The 19,652-nt window shown below is 35.8% G+C and overlaps 1 protein-coding gene across 8 annotated transcripts in view; it reads left to right on the top strand.

The window, feature by feature from the left end:
* MED23 (mediator complex subunit 23) overlaps positions 1-18,971 on the top strand; it is a 50,907-nt gene extending 31,936 nt beyond the window's left edge. For 6 of the 8 annotated variants that reach the window (XM_039324139.1, XM_039324149.1, XM_039324176.1 and 3 more), the window contains 17 exons: positions 708-853; positions 2,038-2,283; positions 2,764-2,906; positions 5,136-5,310; positions 6,956-7,119; positions 7,575-7,699; positions 8,966-9,171; positions 10,071-10,251; positions 10,942-11,112; positions 11,479-11,695; positions 13,422-13,658; positions 14,449-14,614; positions 15,291-15,363; positions 15,476-15,690; positions 16,086-16,206; positions 17,221-17,352; positions 18,045-18,971. In XM_039324139.1, the coding sequence (XP_039180073.1) occupies positions 708-853; positions 2,038-2,283; positions 2,764-2,906; positions 5,136-5,310; positions 6,956-7,119; positions 7,575-7,699; positions 8,966-9,171; positions 10,071-10,251; positions 10,942-11,112; positions 11,479-11,695; positions 13,422-13,658; positions 14,449-14,614; positions 15,291-15,363; positions 15,476-15,690; positions 16,086-16,206; positions 17,221-17,352; positions 18,045-18,215 (2,889 nt within the window). In that variant the 3' untranslated portion in view covers positions 18,216-18,971. Of the gene's footprint in view, positions 1-707; positions 854-2,037; positions 2,284-2,763; positions 2,907-5,135; positions 5,311-6,955; positions 7,120-7,574; positions 7,700-8,965; positions 9,172-10,070; positions 10,252-10,941; positions 11,113-11,478; positions 11,696-13,421; positions 13,659-14,420; positions 14,615-15,290; positions 15,364-15,475; positions 15,691-16,085; positions 16,207-17,220; positions 17,353-18,044 lie in introns of those variants that run through there. The other 2 variants (XM_039324194.1, XM_039324204.1) reach the window with 2 other exon arrangements.
* The last annotated feature ends 681 nt before the right edge of the window (positions 18,972-19,652 follow it).

A 19,652-nucleotide genomic window follows, 5' to 3' on the forward strand; every position in this document is an offset into this window, starting at 1 on the left:
TTTCCCCACAGGGGATTATTTGGCAAAGAGGAGCCTGATGTTTTTTGGACATTGGGTACTGTTGGTCTAAAATCTCATCCCTTAAGGTTTTTATCTGATACTTCTTATACTTCATTTTTACAACTCTGAAAAGTGTATATATAATTGTATATAATATTGACACGACAAACACTTTTAAAGTAATGGGCATTATATGAGACTATTTTTGAAAATGATTTACGACTTCAGATGTGATAGCCAGGTTCATATCTGAAAATGCTGTTAGATTGTTGCCTCATGCAGGGAATGAAGGAATAGAATTCTTTTCAAGATCTTCCACTAGTTAATGGGATTTACAAGGAAGATAGAGTTAATATTTCTGAGTGTGCTTCTTGTCTGATGACCTAGCAAGGCTAGCAACATAGTTCAGTGGTCTGTTCCAAAGAGTAAAAACTAGATTAGAAGAAGACTCTCAAAGATAAAGTAGCCAACCTGACATTTGGCAAAATTAAGCAATGCTGATTGCCTGGTCAAGTTGAAAAAAAGAGAAAACATGAAGGTGAGTATTAGCGGATTGAATTGGTAACGTGTTTTAAGAGATAGTTACCTCAATAGATACGACAACTTCCTGAAAATGTAGTTACTCTGTTTCTAAATTTCGATTCACCATATCTATTTGCTGAATAATAATGGAATATAATTCAACATCATGTTCCTCTTTCCCTTAGTGCATTCCTGTGCCTGATATCAACAAACCGCAGTCAACCCATGCTTTTGCAATGACCTGTATCTGGATACATCTGAACAGAAAGGCTCACAGTGACAATTCCAAACTACAGATTCCAATTCCTCATTCTCTCAAGCTCCATCACGAGTAATTATGTTTTGTAAAGTCCTTTTCAATCATAATCATCCTGGAATCTCTGAAAAGAGGATGAACTCACACAAAAGAAGTATATATTTTCACTTTTACATTAAATGTATACCAAATCCTATAACTACAGAGCATCAGAAATGCATGCTTAAAATCAGGAAACATAAATCCTGACTTTAAAAAAACAACAACATTATCACATGATAGCATTTGAAACCAGTACTGCGGTAAAATTTCAGAATGACAAAACAGTCTTGAGAACTAAAAGACCGATAAAAATAGAACAATTTCTACTAAACAAAAGAAAGAAGGAAATAACCATCCCTGAGATGCAGTTTCAGGGAAACCCAGGAATGAAGCTTATCTAACTTCCTAGTAGCTGTTCTGTGTTTTATGATAAAGATGGGCAATCTGACTTACTGTAATTTCCGGCGTATAGGACGACTCGGCATATAAGACAACCCCCGACTTCGGCACCGAGTTGCATGCCTAGAAAGTCGTCTTATACGCTGGAAACTACCGTAATTTCCGGCGTATAGGACGACTTGGCATATAAGACGAACCCCGACTTCGGCACCGATTTGAATGCTTTAAAAATTCGTCTTATACGCCGGTATTTTAAAGGGCTTTTGAAGCCGTGGAAGGTATAAGGTATATTATAATTTATTTGTAACACTGCAGATGAATTGGGTTTTTTTCTGTGATTATTATTATAAATATATCATTTTATGGGGTTTTTAAAGGCAACTTTTCTACCCTATAACTTTTGTTCGGTTTTGTGAGGATTTTTATTTTCATTTTTTATAATTAAAAAAATCGTAAATGTATTCAGCCTAGCAAAAGTTTAATAGTCCCGTTTTGCTTATTGGCAAGGTGAAGACATTGGAAAATTGCTGCTAAATTTTGGCATCTCAAAATTTTTTTGAGTTGCTTCCCTATTTGCCTAAAGAGCAGCTATGTAGAATTAGGCCATGAGGTAAGAAGAGATGACTTGAGTGGGTGCTGGACTAATTTCTCTCTGATTTACTCCAAGTCATGTCTGTCTTATTCTGCAGAAAAAGTTGATGTCCCTATGAGTCTAATATACCATTATCACATATACATTTTTTTATGGCTAGTGTGTATTAGATCTTTTGCACATAAACAGGTTTCTCCCATTCACTTAAGTATCTTTGGGTATCCAGGTTCTTGCAACAGAGTCTAAGGAATAAAAGTCTTCACATGAACGACTACAAGATTGCCTTGCTGTGCAATGCTTATTCCACTAATTCAGAATGCTTTACGTTACCCATGGGTGTTCTGGTGGAAACTATTTATGGGAACGGCAACATGAGAATACCTCTCCCAGGAACCAACTGCATGGCTTCAGGCTCAATCACACCACTGCCAATGAACCTCTTGGACTCCCTTACAGTTCATGCCAAAATGAGGTAAAATATAATCAGTAACAACAGTGGATGCATTTGCCTGACGTGTTAAGCCACCCTGGGTGTTTATTTTTTTTCAATTATTAAACTGAAATACCTTATAAAGGCCATAAGCTCTCCATGATTTCAACTGGATTGGGTAGTTAGCATGAATGTGTGGGCCCTCCTTAACCCTGGCCTTGCCAGCTTTTTCATGATTCTGATGGCTTCTTTGTGATTAAGCATCCAAGCCTTAACTACAGTTTGAAACCCAACAAGTAACTATGATTTTGAATTCTGGTTAGTGCCAATCAAAACTGGTGGCTGCTCTGTATTGTGACAGAGGGGTTGCCAATCATGACTGAGCAGTCATTGGAATACTAAGAAACTGATGTACAGCTTCACTATTAGATTAACGCAAGCATAACTGCTTTTCCTGAATCCAAGAGTCCTAATTTTAAGAATTTGTTATGGAAAATAATACCTCTTCCTTCTTTTTTCCAGCCTTATTCACAGCATAGCCACCAGGGTAATAAAACTGGCCCATGCAAAGACTAGCTTGGCCTTAGCTCCAGCTCTTGTGGAAACATACAGCCGTCTGCTGGTTTACATGGAAATAGAATCCTTGGGCATCAAAGGTTTTATCAGTAAGAAAACTTCATTAATTAATATTCTTTTGGACAGCTAATTTTTAAGAACCTAAATTCCAAATCGAATTGCATAGAATCATCAGCAATTGTAATGATCTGTAGAATGTCTTTGAGAGACAGAAAGAGGATAAGAATCTTCATTTTTTTCTTCCCTTTTTTGTTTTTGTTTTTGTTTTAAGATATGAGAAATGTAAAATTTTGGGATGGCTTGTATGAGAAAAAAGACTTAAATATTTAAGTGTAATTAACTTTAAAAAAATCTTAACAGGTAAAAATATTTTTGAATATTGTGAGGAAAACAGATTTAAATAAGAACTTTAAAAACAGGATCTATGGCAAGGTGATTAAAATGATTCATTACAAAAGAAGCCTCCTATTGATGTGGTTGTAGAAATGCTAGAAAAATGTTCATATTCAATTGTTATTTATTAAAATACTAAGAAATGTACTACCGTATTTTACGGCGTATAAGGCAACCCGGCGTATAAGACGACCCCCACCTTCAGCGCCGATTTCCATGCCTAGAAAGTCATCCGCCGGAAACTACCGTAATTTCCGGCATATAAGACGACTCCCGACTTCGGTGCCAATTTCCGCGCTTTAGAAAGTCGTCTTATACGCCAGAAAATACGGTAGTTTAAGGTTGATAAAAAAGAATATTATTGGAAGAAGAGAAAATCAAGGAATGCTACTATGTGCAGTGTGGAATTATAGAAACCAATTGTTATTGATTCTTTGTAAATATAAACGCAGACAATACGCTGTTTACCAAATATTAATGGTGATTATGTTAAAAAAATTAATAATATATATATATATATTTTTAAAAAGAGACAGATAAGAGACAGCTTAGTCTGCAGGAGGAATGGGGGCATAGTAAACATTTCAGAAAGGACCCTTCCTAATTTCTTGAACTGAAAAGGTAAGGGGGTAGGGGAGAGATATATTTTCAGACTTGCGAGATTGATGTCAACCTTTCAAGGTAGTCCAGAAAGAAGATTAGTATTAACATTACCTTTATTGTTAGGTTACAATAACAGGATCCTGCAAGACTATTTTCCCCTAGTTGCTTCTTTGCATATTATAATATCAAAGAAACCATTCCTTAACGCTATGCAATAATCTAAAGAATATGGGGTATTATGTCTGATGAGAGACTTGGTCTCTCAGGAGAAAAGTCTGCCTGTTCTCATGTTACTTGATGCCAATCAGTCTATAACCTTCCAGAAATTGATTGATTATAGCCTCTACAATCTGACCATTGGCCATATTAGCTAAAAAATGATGGAAGAAAATATACTTATTTTGTGATATAAGTATCTTTTAGTGAAACTGAAATTTATCCTTTCAAAATCTAAGTCCATCAGAGGCAACATTTATATTATATTGTATATTCTCATAATGTTTTTTATGATTTCCGTCTCTCCGAAATTTCAGATAAAATGTTTAAAACCTTGAAAACTGTAAATAGCCTTGGTAAATAATTTAGAGTGAGAATGATTGGCCCAAGGTTAATTTGTGATTGGCTTTATTCATACATAATTGGCTATAATTTTAGAAGAATGATCTGAGGAATAAATCACAATAAACTGAATTCATACCTCTTTAACTATAATATTATATACAATTCACAATATTCATCTCACCTGCTAAATTGATTCTGCCATCAAGTCATTTTTGATTCCTAGTGACTACATAGATTTTCTCCACGATGATGTATCCTTAACCTCTTTTTTAAAACTCTCCCAATTACTCATCACCCCTGTAATTGAGTCACTCTTTAAATTACAGTTAAGCATAATACATTTTGTCATAGTGCAGTTTGTGAACCCAACCAATTTTTTTTGGGGGGGGGCTTAGATTGGTATCTGAAGCTACTCTACAATGACTTGATGTAGTCCCCTTGTTTTTCTTCACCTTGTATGAATCTTTGGCCTTTTACTAAAGACCTGCCCTTTAAATGGGATCTTTTAAGCTTGTGTGTAATGGTGTGGTGACTTGATAAACACTGTGACATTCTTATTTGTATAGTAATAATATGCCTGTAAAAATGAGCCTCTGGCTTTTCAGATTTTTCTATATAGCAGTAATATTTTACTGCAAAGAATATTGAGTTGAGAATTGTTTGTAAATGTAAGAATCTGGGTGGATTTATGCTTCCAAGAAAGCTGGCTTTCTCTTCATTTTTCACTAGAAAATAATTGGCAGGACTTCTTTTCTTCTCAGGTCAACTGCTGCCTACAGTTTTTAAGTCTCATGCTTGGGGGATCTTGCATACCCTGTTGGAGATGTTCAGCTATCGCATGCACCACATACAGCCTCATTACAGAGTCCAGCTTCTTAGTAATCTTCATTCTCTAGCTGCCTTTCCACAGACCAATCAAAACCAGCTTCATTTGTGGTAATAGTATTTTCAGCAAATCATCATTTTTGTTTTAGAAACACTAGGCTTGTCAGAAAATCATTCGAAGAATAAAATTGAACAAAATCTACACATTTAACTTATGACAGTCCTGCTAATTTGCACAGAATGGGAGCTTTGGGAGGGGGGGAATGTTTGATAGCAGTCCATATAGACTTGGATGTTAGTGCTGCCCACTGCTTATAAAATGGAGCTACCTTCCGTTCATTTTTAGGAACCATAAAGGATTCAATGGGAAAGTGAGGAAGACAGTTATATTGCATAACTGGAAGTCAGTTGGGTAATGGTCAGCACTTGCTTAGAGTTAAATGATAGTAAACAGAACTCAAGAGGGGTTGAACTTAGTTCTCTTGTGACTATGTAGGGATTCTAGGCTGATTCCCCTTTTAACTCCACTCCTAGATTCTGCCATTCCATCTACAGCTTTACAAATCAGAACAAACTTGAGAATTTCTCCTCCACCTCCCCTGCTTCTTCATTTTATTGGGCCTTGTGTAAGATTGAGTACTTAAAAAGAGCAGGGGGAGTTAAAATATAATCCACAGAACAAATCATAATAAACTCATTTAAACAATGCCAACCCATATTAACGATCAATTCAAAAGGCTATGCATTACATTATAGGAAAAGATTTAAGACCTCAATTTGAGTTTTAGCAATTAGTGATTTTTAAGCATTCTTCTGGATTCAATGTGGTACATACATTGAAATAATAATAACTGTGTCACCTGTCAACAATACATTTGTGCTTTAATTAAACCACAACTTTACTATTTTTAGTTGCAATTGCCTGATCAAGAACGTAAACATCAATTACAATTCTGGTTCCTGATTTTACCACCAATTCCAATTTCATCTGATGATTTAATTGAATAATAGGCTTAGTTCCAAGGAAGGAAGTGAAGAGACAAGCAAACATTTTGTTTTTTTCTTCTGGACTATGATTTAGTAAGCACTGAACTATTTTGAGAAATAAATTCAATCATTTAGATGCACGATACATTCTGGATTTCCTTCCTTAAGATAGCCTCTGGGTTTTTAGTAGCTTATTATAAGGGGTGGCCTTTATTGGGATGAATGGAAACTTTCCATTTCATCTTCAGTGCAGCTATATCTTGGGGATGGGATTATTTTGCTTTATTGTTTGATAAATTGCACCTTTTCATTTCATCTGACTCCTTGCAGATTATAATTTAAAAAATGTATCCATGAATTCAATCTGAGTTGTTTCAAGCAAAATGTACCTGAAATTAACTGGTTTGTAATTTTAGTTAGAAGTTAAAATATTTACTGTTATCTCCAGAGCCCCTGTTAAAGACTAAATTTACTTGCAGCATTTCTGCCTTGCTAAGCTACTTGAAATATACACGTATATATTCACAATGCTAGACGATACTAAAAAATAAGGTTACAAATCCAAATAGTGCTGGATTGATTACATCTCCTGTTTATTTCTTTGATGTAATGCCTTCAAGAGTCAATGCATTTCACCAATCTACAATTTAACCATGTGGGAAATGTGGCTTGTGCAATTTTATAATACAATTAATCGAAACTAGGTGTTTTCTACTTCAATTTTCTGTAATTAGCATAACATATCCTTCAGAGTGTATTCTTTTTATAGTGTGGAAAGCACAGCACTGCGGCTGATTACTGCCTTGGGCAGCTCTGAAGTCCAGCCACAATTTACTCGATTCCTTAATGAGCCCAAAACCGTGCTTTCAGCAGAATCGGAGGAACTGAACAGAGCACTCATTTTGACTCTAGCAAGAGCAACGCACGTCACAGGTAACAATTCCAGATTTTCATGGATCCTACTTAGAAAATAGAAATGGTTAGAACTGTGCTAATTTTTAAAGTATCTTAAATGTTGTTGATTTACCTCTACTGATAGACTTCTCAGATTGAACATGCAGTTGTTTTCTCTTGATATGACATGTAGATTCTAGTGTAGGATAATATTCCATTTAGAAATTGTATGAAGTCCATTCCTCTTGCAGCGACTTCAGGAATAGTTGGCTTAATTAGTGTAGTTCTGACTAGAATAAACCATATGGTACTAGGACTTGGACTGTTCACAGATTGAGTAATCATTTAATGAAGCTTAGCAGAAGTGAAGAACTATAATTAAGAGCAACTGAAGGATTGCAAACAGAATTACTGGATGATGATAGTATTCGTTAATCCAGTTGTGTTTGTTTTAATTTTTTGAATAGTCGGTTATGTTTAACTTTCTGTTTTAGATTTTTTCACAGGTTCAGATTCCATTCAGGGGACTTGGTGCAAAGATATCCTGCAAACTATCATGAGCTTTACTCCCCATAATTGGGCAACCCACACTTTGAGTTGTTTCCCAGCTCCTCTGCAGGTAATAGCTTAGCTTAAATCAGTCTTTCTCAATCCTGGCAAGTTTAAGATATGTAGACTTCCACTCTCAGATTGCCCAACCAATTCTGAGAGTTGAAGTTCACATATTTTAAATTTGCAAAGGTTGAGAAGCATTGGGTTCAGTAATCTTGTCATGAAAGATGATAATTATATTCTTGTATAAAATTTGCTTCGAGCTAAATATTATTTCCATCTGTTGTGTTTGTTTGTTTTTTCCTCCATTTCTACATTAGTCTTATCTTTTTAGAAATTTGTACAAAAACTCACGCTTTTGTTACAAAACGCACATTTATAAACATGCTCTATTGTCATTAACTTTGAATTAAATTACAATACTATAAGGTTGAATCTCATAATTATAAGAGGCAATAATATAATCCTACAATTATAAGATTCAATCTTTTAATTGCATTGAATTGCAATTTCAGTATCATCTTCAGGCATTCCAGTTCTGATGACTACTTAAAAAAAAAGATATGTCATGATGGGTTTTGTATATTTCTGTTGTACAGCTCTTCTTAGTTTTAAATATTTTTAACTTATTAAGAGTTTTAAAGCACATACACATGCGCACACAGTCATACACTAATGATTGATTATATTCCACAAGTCAGCATTGACTCTTAGCAATTACCTAAGACAGTGGTGGTGAACCTATGGCATGCATGCCAGAGGCGGCACTCAGAGCCCTCTCTGTGGGCACGTGCGCCGTCACCCCAGCTCCACCTCTCCCCACAGCCCCCTCCTCACCAACAGCCCCCCAGAGGAGAGTCGCCCCCGGGTGCAGCCCATGTGGAACAGCGCAGCCAAGGACATGGCAGCCGGGCAGACTTTAACAAGACTCCGCCCTCGTGCCCCATCACACACAGATGGTGCGGGGCACGGGCGGAGGACGTGGCCACCATGGCGTTGCTGGGCCGCCATGGCAATCTGCTGTGATGGTCCGTGGAGGCAGTGGGTGGCCCTGTGGGCAGGCAGAGGCAATTTTTGGGCACTTGGTCTCTAAAAGGTTCACCATCACTGACCTAAGAGGGTATCAGATTTATGTTTATCTTTGTCTATCAAGAAGATGAAAGTTAGAATTAAGTTGTCCAAAATGGAAGTTGGTAAAATTGTGCCATAGATAGAGAAGAGAGTTGGTCACTAGGAAAATTGAATTATTTAATTGGAGTGGCTTCACAGAATATAATACATTTTAGATAAAAATGAACTTTGTTTTAGTGACTACTAACTTGTTTTATTTCAGGCATTCTTCAAACAGAACAACGTGCCTCAAGAGAGCCGGTTCAACTTAAAAAAAAATGTGGAAGAGGAATACCGAAAGTGGAAATCCATGTCAATTGAAAATGATATCATCACCCATTTTTCTATGCAAGGCTCCCCTCCTCTCTTCCTGTGTCTCCTCTGGAAAATGCTCTTAGAAACCGATCACATTAACCAAATTGGTTATCGGTATGGTTTAAAAGATTTAATTATTGTTTATACCATGGCACTATAAAGCAAAATGGAATAATACTTGGGACACTGTAGACATAGAGAACATTTTCTGCATAGTGGCCATTCATTTGAAATAACACGTGTTTTGTTTTCTAAAGTTTGCAAAATACTGGATAGCACAGGAGCAAGTTTGCGGTATACTTTTCTTGTAATGCAAAACTCCTTGACTTACAGCCATTCGTTTAGTGACCTTTCGGAGTTAGAATGGCACTGGGAAAAAAAATGACTTACTACCAGTTTTCATACTTACGACCGTTGCAGCATCCCCATAATCATGTGATCAAAATTTGGGCATGTATTTATGACCGTTGCAATGTCCTGGGGTCATGTGATCACTTTTCGCGGACCTTCTGACAAACAGAATCAATGGAGAAGCTAGATTTCACTCAACAACTGTGTTACTAGCTTAACAACTGCAGTGATTCACTTAACTCTCTGGCAAGAAAGGTCCATGAGGCAAAACTGAAGAACTGTCTTGCTTAACAACAGAAGAGTTGGGCTCAATTGTGGTCGTAAGTCAAGGACTGCCTGTAATTGAACACATTAAACAGATTGCTAGTGGTACAATTAAAGTGGACTTTTATAACCGGTGCTTTCATTGCAAAGCAACACAGATTGTGCTTCTGTCAATAGCCTTGGGGAAAAAATCCATTTAGAAACCGAAGAATCACGACTTTCCATTTTACAACATTGTTTCATCAAATCTGGTTTATTCATACAAATTTCAATCTGTAGAACCTTCTAAGAGTGGAACTTTAAAAGCTGGTTACTTGATAACACAGCCTTTTGAGGAGGATGGGGGGGGGAATTGGTTTTCATATTATGTCATACTATACTTCTCTCTCCTACTTTAGAGTACTAGAAAGAATTGGAGCCAGAGCCCTGGTTGCTCATGTCAGGACATTTGCAGATTTCCTGGTCTATGAATTTTCTACCTCAGCTGGGGGCCAGCAGCTCAACAAATGTATTGAAATTCTTAATGACATGGTGTGGAAGTACAACATTGTGACATTGGATCGGTTGATACTGTGTTTGGTAAGGAATGCTGAGAGAGAAGTTGCCATTATCTGTTCAGAGATTTATCAGATATTATGATCACAATATTGCTTTCAAAGACTTTGCAAAATTTCGTGGATCCCAAAAACGCTGCTAAAATGTCATTGAAAGGCTCAGGAATTCTGGAAGTTGAAGTCCACGAGTCATAAAAAAGCCAAGGTTGCCTACCCCTGGTCTAAGTAATACAGCATTGCTGTACAAGCAGGCAATTAAAAAAATTGATATCAGAATCACATAGGCTTCTGTAAGTCTTGGTTGCCTCACCTCACTTCCTCAACTAGAAATGAATGGTGTTGGTGAATTGTATCATATTTTTATACATGATTATGGAAGGATTGAAATTAGTTCAAGTATTCATGTCAGTGGATTATCATGTCCTGTAGAGAAGGCTGTTTGATTCTTTGAAGGGTATTAAAAGAAATAATTTTAGATTTCCTTTCAACCACTATAAAGTGCATTCTTGAGAAATCCTAGTTTTCGTGAACAGGTTTTTGAGTCAAAAATTAAAAAAAATGTGGGAAGTTTTATATTTAACTGGTTTTCAAATTCTTTTTTTTTTTTTTACTTGAGCTATACTCCAGATAAATTAGAAATATTCCTGTAGGTATTTTGTAGCGCTGCCTTGTAGTTCAACTTTGATTCATTTTTAAATTGTTTTCATTATTTAAGGCAATGCGCAGTCATGAAGGCAATGAAGCCCAAGTGTGCTATTTCATTATTCAATTGCTCCTACTGAAACCCAATGACTTCCGAAACAGAGTGAGTGATTTTGTGAAGGAGAACTCTCCGGAGCATTGGCTACAGAATGACTGGCATACAAAACACATGAGCTACCACAAGGTACTTCTGGTTTGTCTTTTAATTGCCCTAAATAGCAGTGCTTCTACAACAAACAAATACACAACTATTTTTCCGAGTGGCAGAAGATCATCTTGTTAGTGATGGAGCACATTTGAAGTAATACTAGGATTGACGTACATTTTCTTGTTGTTATTGAGGGCTAATGATCATGATTGGCTGGGGAATTCTGGGAGTTGAAGTCCACAGAGGTTGGACACCTCTGATGTAGGTGTTTGTGCCAGATATTTTCCCATTAAAATATGGATATAAAGCATTAGAGAGAAATCTTACTCAAATGTGGGAAGAAAATAGAACATCAATAATGAAAGCTTGTTAAACCCAAGCAAATTATTTTTTTTCCCTCAGAAATACCCTGAAAAGCTGTATTTTGAAGGGTTAGCAGAGCAAGTCAATCCTCCTGTTCAAATCCAACCACAGTATTTACCAATTTACTTTGGGAACGTTTGCCTTCGCTTCCTGCCAGTGTTTGACATTGTGATCCACAGATTTCTGGAACTTTTACCAGTGTCCAAATCCTTGGAGACTCTGCTAGATCACTTAGGAGGCTTGTACAAATTTCACGGTGAGTTCTAATGAAAGTTGTTTTGTTGCTGTAATATTACTGAATTGATAATAATAAATGCTTATTGATTGATTGATAACAAATGTTCTCTGTAATTAAAATTTCTATTTATTTCATGACGTGTCTGAGTCTTATACCGACTGTGGCGATTGTGTTTGTCTTAAAAATGTGGTAGAGAAGTAATTGCATTGTCAGACTTGCTGCTGGAAAACTGTTTCTAGGATGAATGGAAACTGCAGACAGACAAGTTTGTAAAGAATAATTGAGTCAGGATATATTGAGCAGTGGCAATGCAGCAGGTCTGAGAAGTAAGCCCTCATTAAAAATACTCAGGCATGTGAGTGCATGGGTTAGTAGATGGATTCAGGAAGAGCTATCCTTTCTAGTGAAGAAAAAGAGAAGCCCTTGACTTCTGTTGAACTCTGTACAAGCATCAAATCTCTTGAAGTTGCCAGGAAACAGGTGACTATCTTTCAGTAATATGTTAGAGGAGATAAATGTGACACTGCATTTGTGAGTATATTCTAATCCTAATAGTATGAGTACACCTGTCCCCTCTCTTCCCTCTTTCTGATAACATTTTTTTCAAAAAAAAAATTAATTCTCCATGGTTTAAAATATTCAGATTGTGTAATCCAGCAACTTGAATTTTGGATCCATGCAAATTGGATTAATTACGCAAAATATAACTTACAGAATTTATTACGCAAAATATAAAGGCTAAATGAATTTGTTATCCTTTAGGTTACAAGAATTTTATCAAAGACCGAGTGAAAGATACATGGAGAAAAAATTCAATTGTCAGTTTTGTTAAATCTTAAGAGCTACAGCTTTCATGTGGTACACTTCTAACAGTATATACATAGGTTGGAAGAAAGCAAACATATAATCTTATATATGCAAACATATAATCTGATTATTACAAAGGGACTATATGGAGCCTTGGATTGATTTTCCTCAGCATTGTTTAAGAAGTGTTTAAAATGGAAAATTATTTTACCAAATAATTGTCTAACTAAACAAGTCTTTTCATCTTGAAGATGTTTATTTATCTTGTTTATCAGAATTTTAAGATTAGGTGATTTTTGTGTCACATGAATGAATCATCAAAGTTTTTAATTCTATCAGAGAATCAAGTTCCTGCACCATCTCCAAACATTTTGCATGCCATTTTGATTTGTGTGACTTCAGTCTTCTAATAATCTGCAAATCGCAAGAAAGAACTTTTGTAAGCCACCACTCCACAAAACTTTTTCTTTCACTGCCACTTTTGTTTGTGAGTGAAAAATAAATTTAGCTTTCAGCTGGTCTTTTCCTCATGACGGAAGCATGTCTAGGCTATACAGGTACAAAGAGGATAATAAAGGAATGTATATGAAGTCCATACAATTGCTGAATGAGATTCCCAGGTCTGGGAATGACATTTCAATATCCTTAATTCTTCTATAACTGGCAAACTGTAGTAAATTATGCAAATCTGAAAAGAAAGAAAAAAGAATAGCATGTGAAGAATGTCAGTTTATATAATTTGAACAAAGCACAGATCATTTTCTTGGTGTGTGTGTGTGTGTGTGTGTGTGTGTGTGTGTGTGTGTGTGTGTGTGTGTGTATATATATATATATATATATATATATATATATATATATATATATATATATATATATGGTAATCCAGATTGTAAAAAGTGCGAACACAGCTGCTTACTTAGGATTTGTTTCTTGGCAGATCGGCCAGTGACCTACCTCTACAATACCCTTCACTATTATGAGGGACATCTCCGAGAGCGAACCAACCTCAAACGGAAGCTTGTCCATGCCATCATTGGTTCCCTAAAGGACAACCGGCCATTAGGGTGGTGTTTAAGTGATACTTATCTTAAATGCGCTATGAATCCACGAGAAGATAACCCATGGGTCCCCGATGATATGTATTACTGCAAACTAATTGGGAGGCTGGTGGATAATATCCTTTCTAAAATAATGAATGTATATAAAATAATAGTATATAGAACATTGGTTATTCTCTTTAAACTAGCTGTGCTGTTATTTCTGTAGCATTCAGTTATTAATAGTTCTCTGCCAATAGCATTCAGACTATCACTGCAAAATGAGAACAATATACGGTATGTGCAATTTCAATGTTTTGCCATATCAGCGTTTACTAGGAAATAACTCCCAGTTAAGATAAGAACAATTGGCTTCCTAGCACAATAAGCACATTGCCTTATTTTAGTAGGTAAGCTAAAAAAATTTTTTTAAAAAAAGAGCAAAGAATCAAATCTTTTAGCTAGTTTACTTTTAAATTTTGAAGCTGAGGAAGTTTATTCAAAATGTAATAACATATTGTGTTCTTTGGTAGGAAATACATATGCTTAAGTAGCATACGTGCACAATTATTAAAGCTGGTCAGAGCAGTTGAAAGGTGATTTGCAGATGTGAATATACATGCCTTCTTTAAGCATTAGAGCAGGGGTGTCAAACTGCCGGCCCACAGGGCGGACGCGTCACGAGGAAACCGCACCCACCCCATTGCCAGCAACGCGCAACGTCACATGAGTTTGACATGTCTGCATTAGAGCACCCTTTAGAAAGCTTGCAGCTGCTTGAAAGGTCCTCCCCAATTATATATATGTGTGTGTCTGCACAACCTTTTTACTTCGCTGGCTGAAGAGCATCTGTTGGGTTTATGACATCATGTTTCACATACTTATTTCCTATAAAATACAGTAATTTATTAGCTTAACTGCAAACACCGATGGCTGGTAAATCATCCAGTCCATTCCCAAACTGTGATTGGAGGTTCAATGAATTTCCTAATCCAGCTGCCCACGCCCTCCATGTGACCTGTGTTGAACTCATGGCCTTGGCTGTTCCGGGGAAGGATGTGGGCAATGACCTTCTGAACGTTGTTTTGAAAAGGTATGTATTTTTTTTATAGAAATAATCCCAGTATTATGAAGCTAGAATATAGATTTTATTAGTTTAACACAGTGTTTCCCAAACTTGACAATTTTAAGGCATGAGGACTTCAACTCCCAGAATTCCACAGCCAGCAACGCTGGCTGTGGAATTCTGGGAGTTGAAGTCCTCATGCCTTAAAATTGTCAAGTTTGGGAAACACTGGTTTAACATAATCAAAAGAGGAAGGGTTATTGAAGTTTATTTAGTTGATTTGTTTTTGAACAGTACAGACAGTCCTCAACTTACAACCATTTGTTTAGTGACTAAAAAAAGTTTAGTGACTATTTTTCACACTTAACGACCATTGCAGTGTCCTTACGGTCATGTGATCAGACCTGGGGGTCATGTGATCATCTTTTGCCGCCACCTGACAAGCGGAATTGATGGGCAAGCCAGATCCACTTAACAACCATGTTACTACCTTAACAACTTCAGGGATTCACTTAACAGCTCTGACAAGAAATGCCATAAAATGGAGCAAAATTCATTTAACAGCTCTCTTGCTTAGCGACAGAAATTTTGGACTCAGTCGTGGTTGTACGTTGAGGACAACCAGTATGCATAGCTTTACTGTCCCAGTTCCAGACTCCAGAGTGCCAAAACTGATTTTTTTTTCCTCTTGCTTTCCTAACAGTCAGCCTCTGGTGCCCAGAGAAAATATCACCGCCTGGATGAATGCAATTGGGTTGGTTATCACTGCCTTACCTGTAAGTTACCTGGGGTTTAAAATTCCAATTAAAGGAAGAAAAAGGCATTTAGGTTATGCACATGCTAGCTCTCTCTCTAATCTTTGTTGTGCGTCTGATTTTGTTTTCCAAGGAGCCCTACTGGATTGTCCTCCATGAACGGATTGTGAGTGTTATCAACAGTCCTAGTTTGACTTCAGAGACGGAATGGGTTGGGTATCCATTCCAACTGTTTGACTTCACGGCTTGTCACCAGTCTTACTCTGAGATGTGCTGTAGCTACACCTTAGCATTGGCACATGCTGTCTGGCACCATTCAAGCATTGGCCAGCTTTCCCTCATTCCAAAGTAGGTATTACTGGGTGACGTTTGCAATCGATGAATATCATCTTCAGTAGTTTGCATGTGCTGTAGATCAAGGGGTCTTCAAACTTGGCAACTTTAAGACTTGTGGACTTCAATTTCCAGAATTCCTCAGCCAGCAGGGCTGACTGAGGAATTCTGGGAATTGAAGTCCACAAGTCTTAAAGTTGCCAAGTTTGAAGGCCTCTGCTGTATAGATAGATCACATATTCATACCAAGCTCCTACTAGGTACACTTAACGGTCAAATTTAATTATTTTTATCCCATGGCTATCAGTAATAATTGAGTCTTGATAGAATTTGGGAGCTTTCAAAAAAACTATTTTCAGTTACTTTCATTTTTGAAGATTTAATTTATTATATCTTACGAAATATTACAGGTTTCTCACTGAAGTGCTGATACCAATAGTTAAGACTGAATTCCAGCTCCTTTATGTCTATCATCTTGTTGGCCCGTTTCTACAGAGGTTCCAGCAAGAGAGGACCAGATGCATGCTAGAGGTAGGTTGCCATCCAAAAAAAAAAAAAATAGCTACACTGTTTAGATTTTGCAAAAGAATAAGTTAAAATTTTTCTGAATTGGGCAAAATTCTCCTTTCCAAAGGGAAGTTTGAAACAAACTTACAGGATATTTTTTTATATATATAAAGCTTCCAAGAATAATTGACTTAGTGAAGAAGTATTTGTATTCTTTCACAGGAACTTCATTTGGTAGGGAAGCACAAATGCAGTTTTCATCAAGGCACAGTGCAAATAAAAACAAAGACAGGACCCTAGACTTCAGCATTCATTATCTCGTTTCTTCAAGCAGAACAAAAAAAGTTTAAAAACGAATTCCCAAGGATATTTTGGGTGTCAAAAAAATTCACGGCACTTCAGCATAGATAGCTAAGCACAGTTGATTTCAAGCTCTCTCTGAAAACAAGGATCAATTTTTGGGTGGATTTTTTTTACCTCAGCATTCAATTGCTAGGCAGCTGAGAATGCACAAAATGCTTGTTTAATTATATTTTACCATATTCATAATAAAGTATTTTCACACAAATAGTCTTCTACAGACATGCATTGCCATAAAGAGATTTCATTTCCAAGACTAAAAATGCATATGCTGTTTTTGCTGCAGGTAGTTTTTTTTTTAATCATCCAACCATTTTGATAATAACTTTGTAAAACAGAACGTTGATCTTTTATGGAATTATAACATCAGTACAACTGAAAAACATACAGAAGTCATTATGTTTTTCTTCTTCATTGATTACATTTTTGTCATTTTATCCTTTTCGTCCCATACCTGGGATATAAATACTAAATGTGTTATTATTTTTATTGTTGTCAATTTCTTAACAATTTTAAACAAAAGGAATGAAAAAAATAGAAAATAATATAATTGTAATATAAGTGTTAACTTTATAATACGAATGTTGGAATTTAAAAATAAATCAAATTTGAACTGACCCAATATGGGGGAAAAAATTATGTGTTTTCAGTACACTTTATGTTTGTATCTGGCAATAGATTGGAGTAGCTTTTTATGAAATGCTTCTGGAAGTGGATCAATGCAACGTGCATCTCAGCTACATGGATCCCATCTGTGATTTTCTATACCATGTGAAGTATATGTTTACTGGAGACAGTGTGAAGGACCAAGTAAGTGAATAGTAGTTCTGACAAGAAATAGCACTTTGGAGTAGAATTGAAGTTTGATTCACTTTTCCCATCTGAGGTCAACAAATGCCCTGTGAATAAGAAGAAACCAACTGAACATTTTTCTTCCATTTTATACAAAAAGAAATATTAGATGCTTTGAATCAAATGTGAAACTTTTAACATTTTTTTTAATGAAATTTTCTCTTTTAGGTTTTTGTTTTTTAATATCCTGCCCTTTTAATGTCAATAGACCATTTTAATTAGAATAAGTGTTAATGACTTTCTGAAGACTCACTGCTATTATCTTCACCATATTGCCATTTAAACTGCTTCAGACTAGAAACCAACTTAAATTAAAAAAGATAGGACTGCTAGCTGTTTGAGAACTGATATCAGAAATAAATGTTTTGGGGAATAAATGCATGATGGCGGTTTTAGAAGTGGGGTGGATGTTTGCATTTTATAATTTGTTAGACATTCTTAATCTTTTTTTCTCTGCCCCCCATTTTAAATATAGAATATAGCCCTTGGGTTTTATATTTGGCTATTATTGTCATCCTGATGCCTTAGAAATCTAATAAATACCTAAAACTCTGACCCTTCAAGGACAAGCAGGATAAAAACCAAGCTAATACTAATAAACTGCATAATTTATACTGACATTTCTTTCACCTTTTTTCTTTTTATTAAAGGTTGAGAAAATTATTTGCAATTTAAGGCCAGCTTTGAAACTTCGATTGCGTTTCATACACATCAGCAAAATGGAGGCAGCTTCTGTTCCTCAACAGTCAATCAGCAACATTTCTCCAGCACCTCAGCCCAGTCAAATCCCAGTAAATGTTGCTTTGCCAGTGTCACAATAGAATAAAGGATGGAGCTTTGGGAGTTTAAATTTTACCCAGGATGAAACACCATTCAGTAATGCCTGCAGAACAATTCCCATTATATTCTTTCTGACCATATATTTGCTGCCTTTTTCGTGCTCAGAAGAACTCTAAGCAAAAGGAACTCTTAAGGATTATGAAAAGAGAAAATTGTTTCAATAACAGTTCTACCCATTTTTGCTTATTTTTCTTAATCCCAGTTTAATTATTTTTATCATCAGTAAATCACCGTTTATTTTTAATCATATCAAAAAAATAGGACATTGGTTTTACAGCCAGTTTTGGAAAAAGCTATGACAGTCAAAAACGAAGGCTGTAATTCTCAATTTAATTTGATAAGGAATATAATCAACTAAAAATGAAGAATTATGAAACAAGAATTTATGATTGTTGGCTGTGCATTCACTGCCAATGCTACAGAAAGTAATATTAGTTCAAACTGCAAGTAATATATTCAGTTCATTCAGCAGGCTACTGACTTATGATTGTAATTATGTTTAAAATATGTATATTTCTACAAGTAGTGGGTACTTAAATTTCCAGTGTTTGTATTTAGTATACTTTATTTTGGCTTTGTATTTATATTTTTTGGTTGAATTTTCTATTTTACTGAGGTCTTAATATAGGGGTGCATTTTATAGGGAAAGTTATGATTTGACAGCTGTTATTTGTAAAATATTGTTGAAGTTGGACAGAATTTGAAAAAAGGATATAATAAATACTTTTTACAACTGATTAAGTATTTTCATTAAAATTATTTAATATCAGTGCTGCTTACCTCAGTTTCCCAAATGCTGCAGAATTGCATTTCCCCAAACTAGTAACTGGAGTACACAAATTCAGACGGTTATATTTTTCTAAAATCTCATCTTCTAATGAACATAAGGGATGGATATTTTTCTCCACAGCACATTGACATTTGTATAAATGTATGTAACAGGAAAATCTCTCTGTTTATATTGTATTTTATGCTACATTTTTTTGTGTGAATGCTAAATAATTGACCTCAAACACCATCTGTAGTACAACGAAGAATAACAAGTTTAATTATCTATCCACATATCTAGCCATATTAAAAATGAATTGATTTATCCCTGTATCAGGGGACACAGCAACAGCCAATGTAGATCCTTCTGTGTGAAGCTCCAAAACATATCTATTGCTACAGCTGAGCTGGTTGTGGTATTCACGTCCTTTAGTACTTTGCCACAAGCTGGGTTGATCTCCATTACATATCCATAGCTTATAGCAACCCTGTAAAAATAAAGGGCAATTTTATCCTGATTTTAACAGCTCTAATCAAACACCCTTCAGAACTGGTGAAAGCATACCAGACATATTTAATTTGGATTTCTGCACTGAGAGGGATTGGAGCTGGTGGCCAAAATAACTCCTTCCAACTTGTGATTCTGAGAC

Source organism: Crotalus tigris, unplaced genomic scaffold (assembly GCF_016545835.1).
Source record: "Crotalus tigris isolate CLP2741 ecotype Arizona unplaced genomic scaffold, ASM1654583v1 scf7180000017611.44802233496:7321179, whole genome shotgun sequence".
In the NCBI taxonomy this organism is placed as follows: domain Eukaryota; kingdom Metazoa; phylum Chordata; class Lepidosauria; order Squamata; family Viperidae; genus Crotalus; species Crotalus tigris.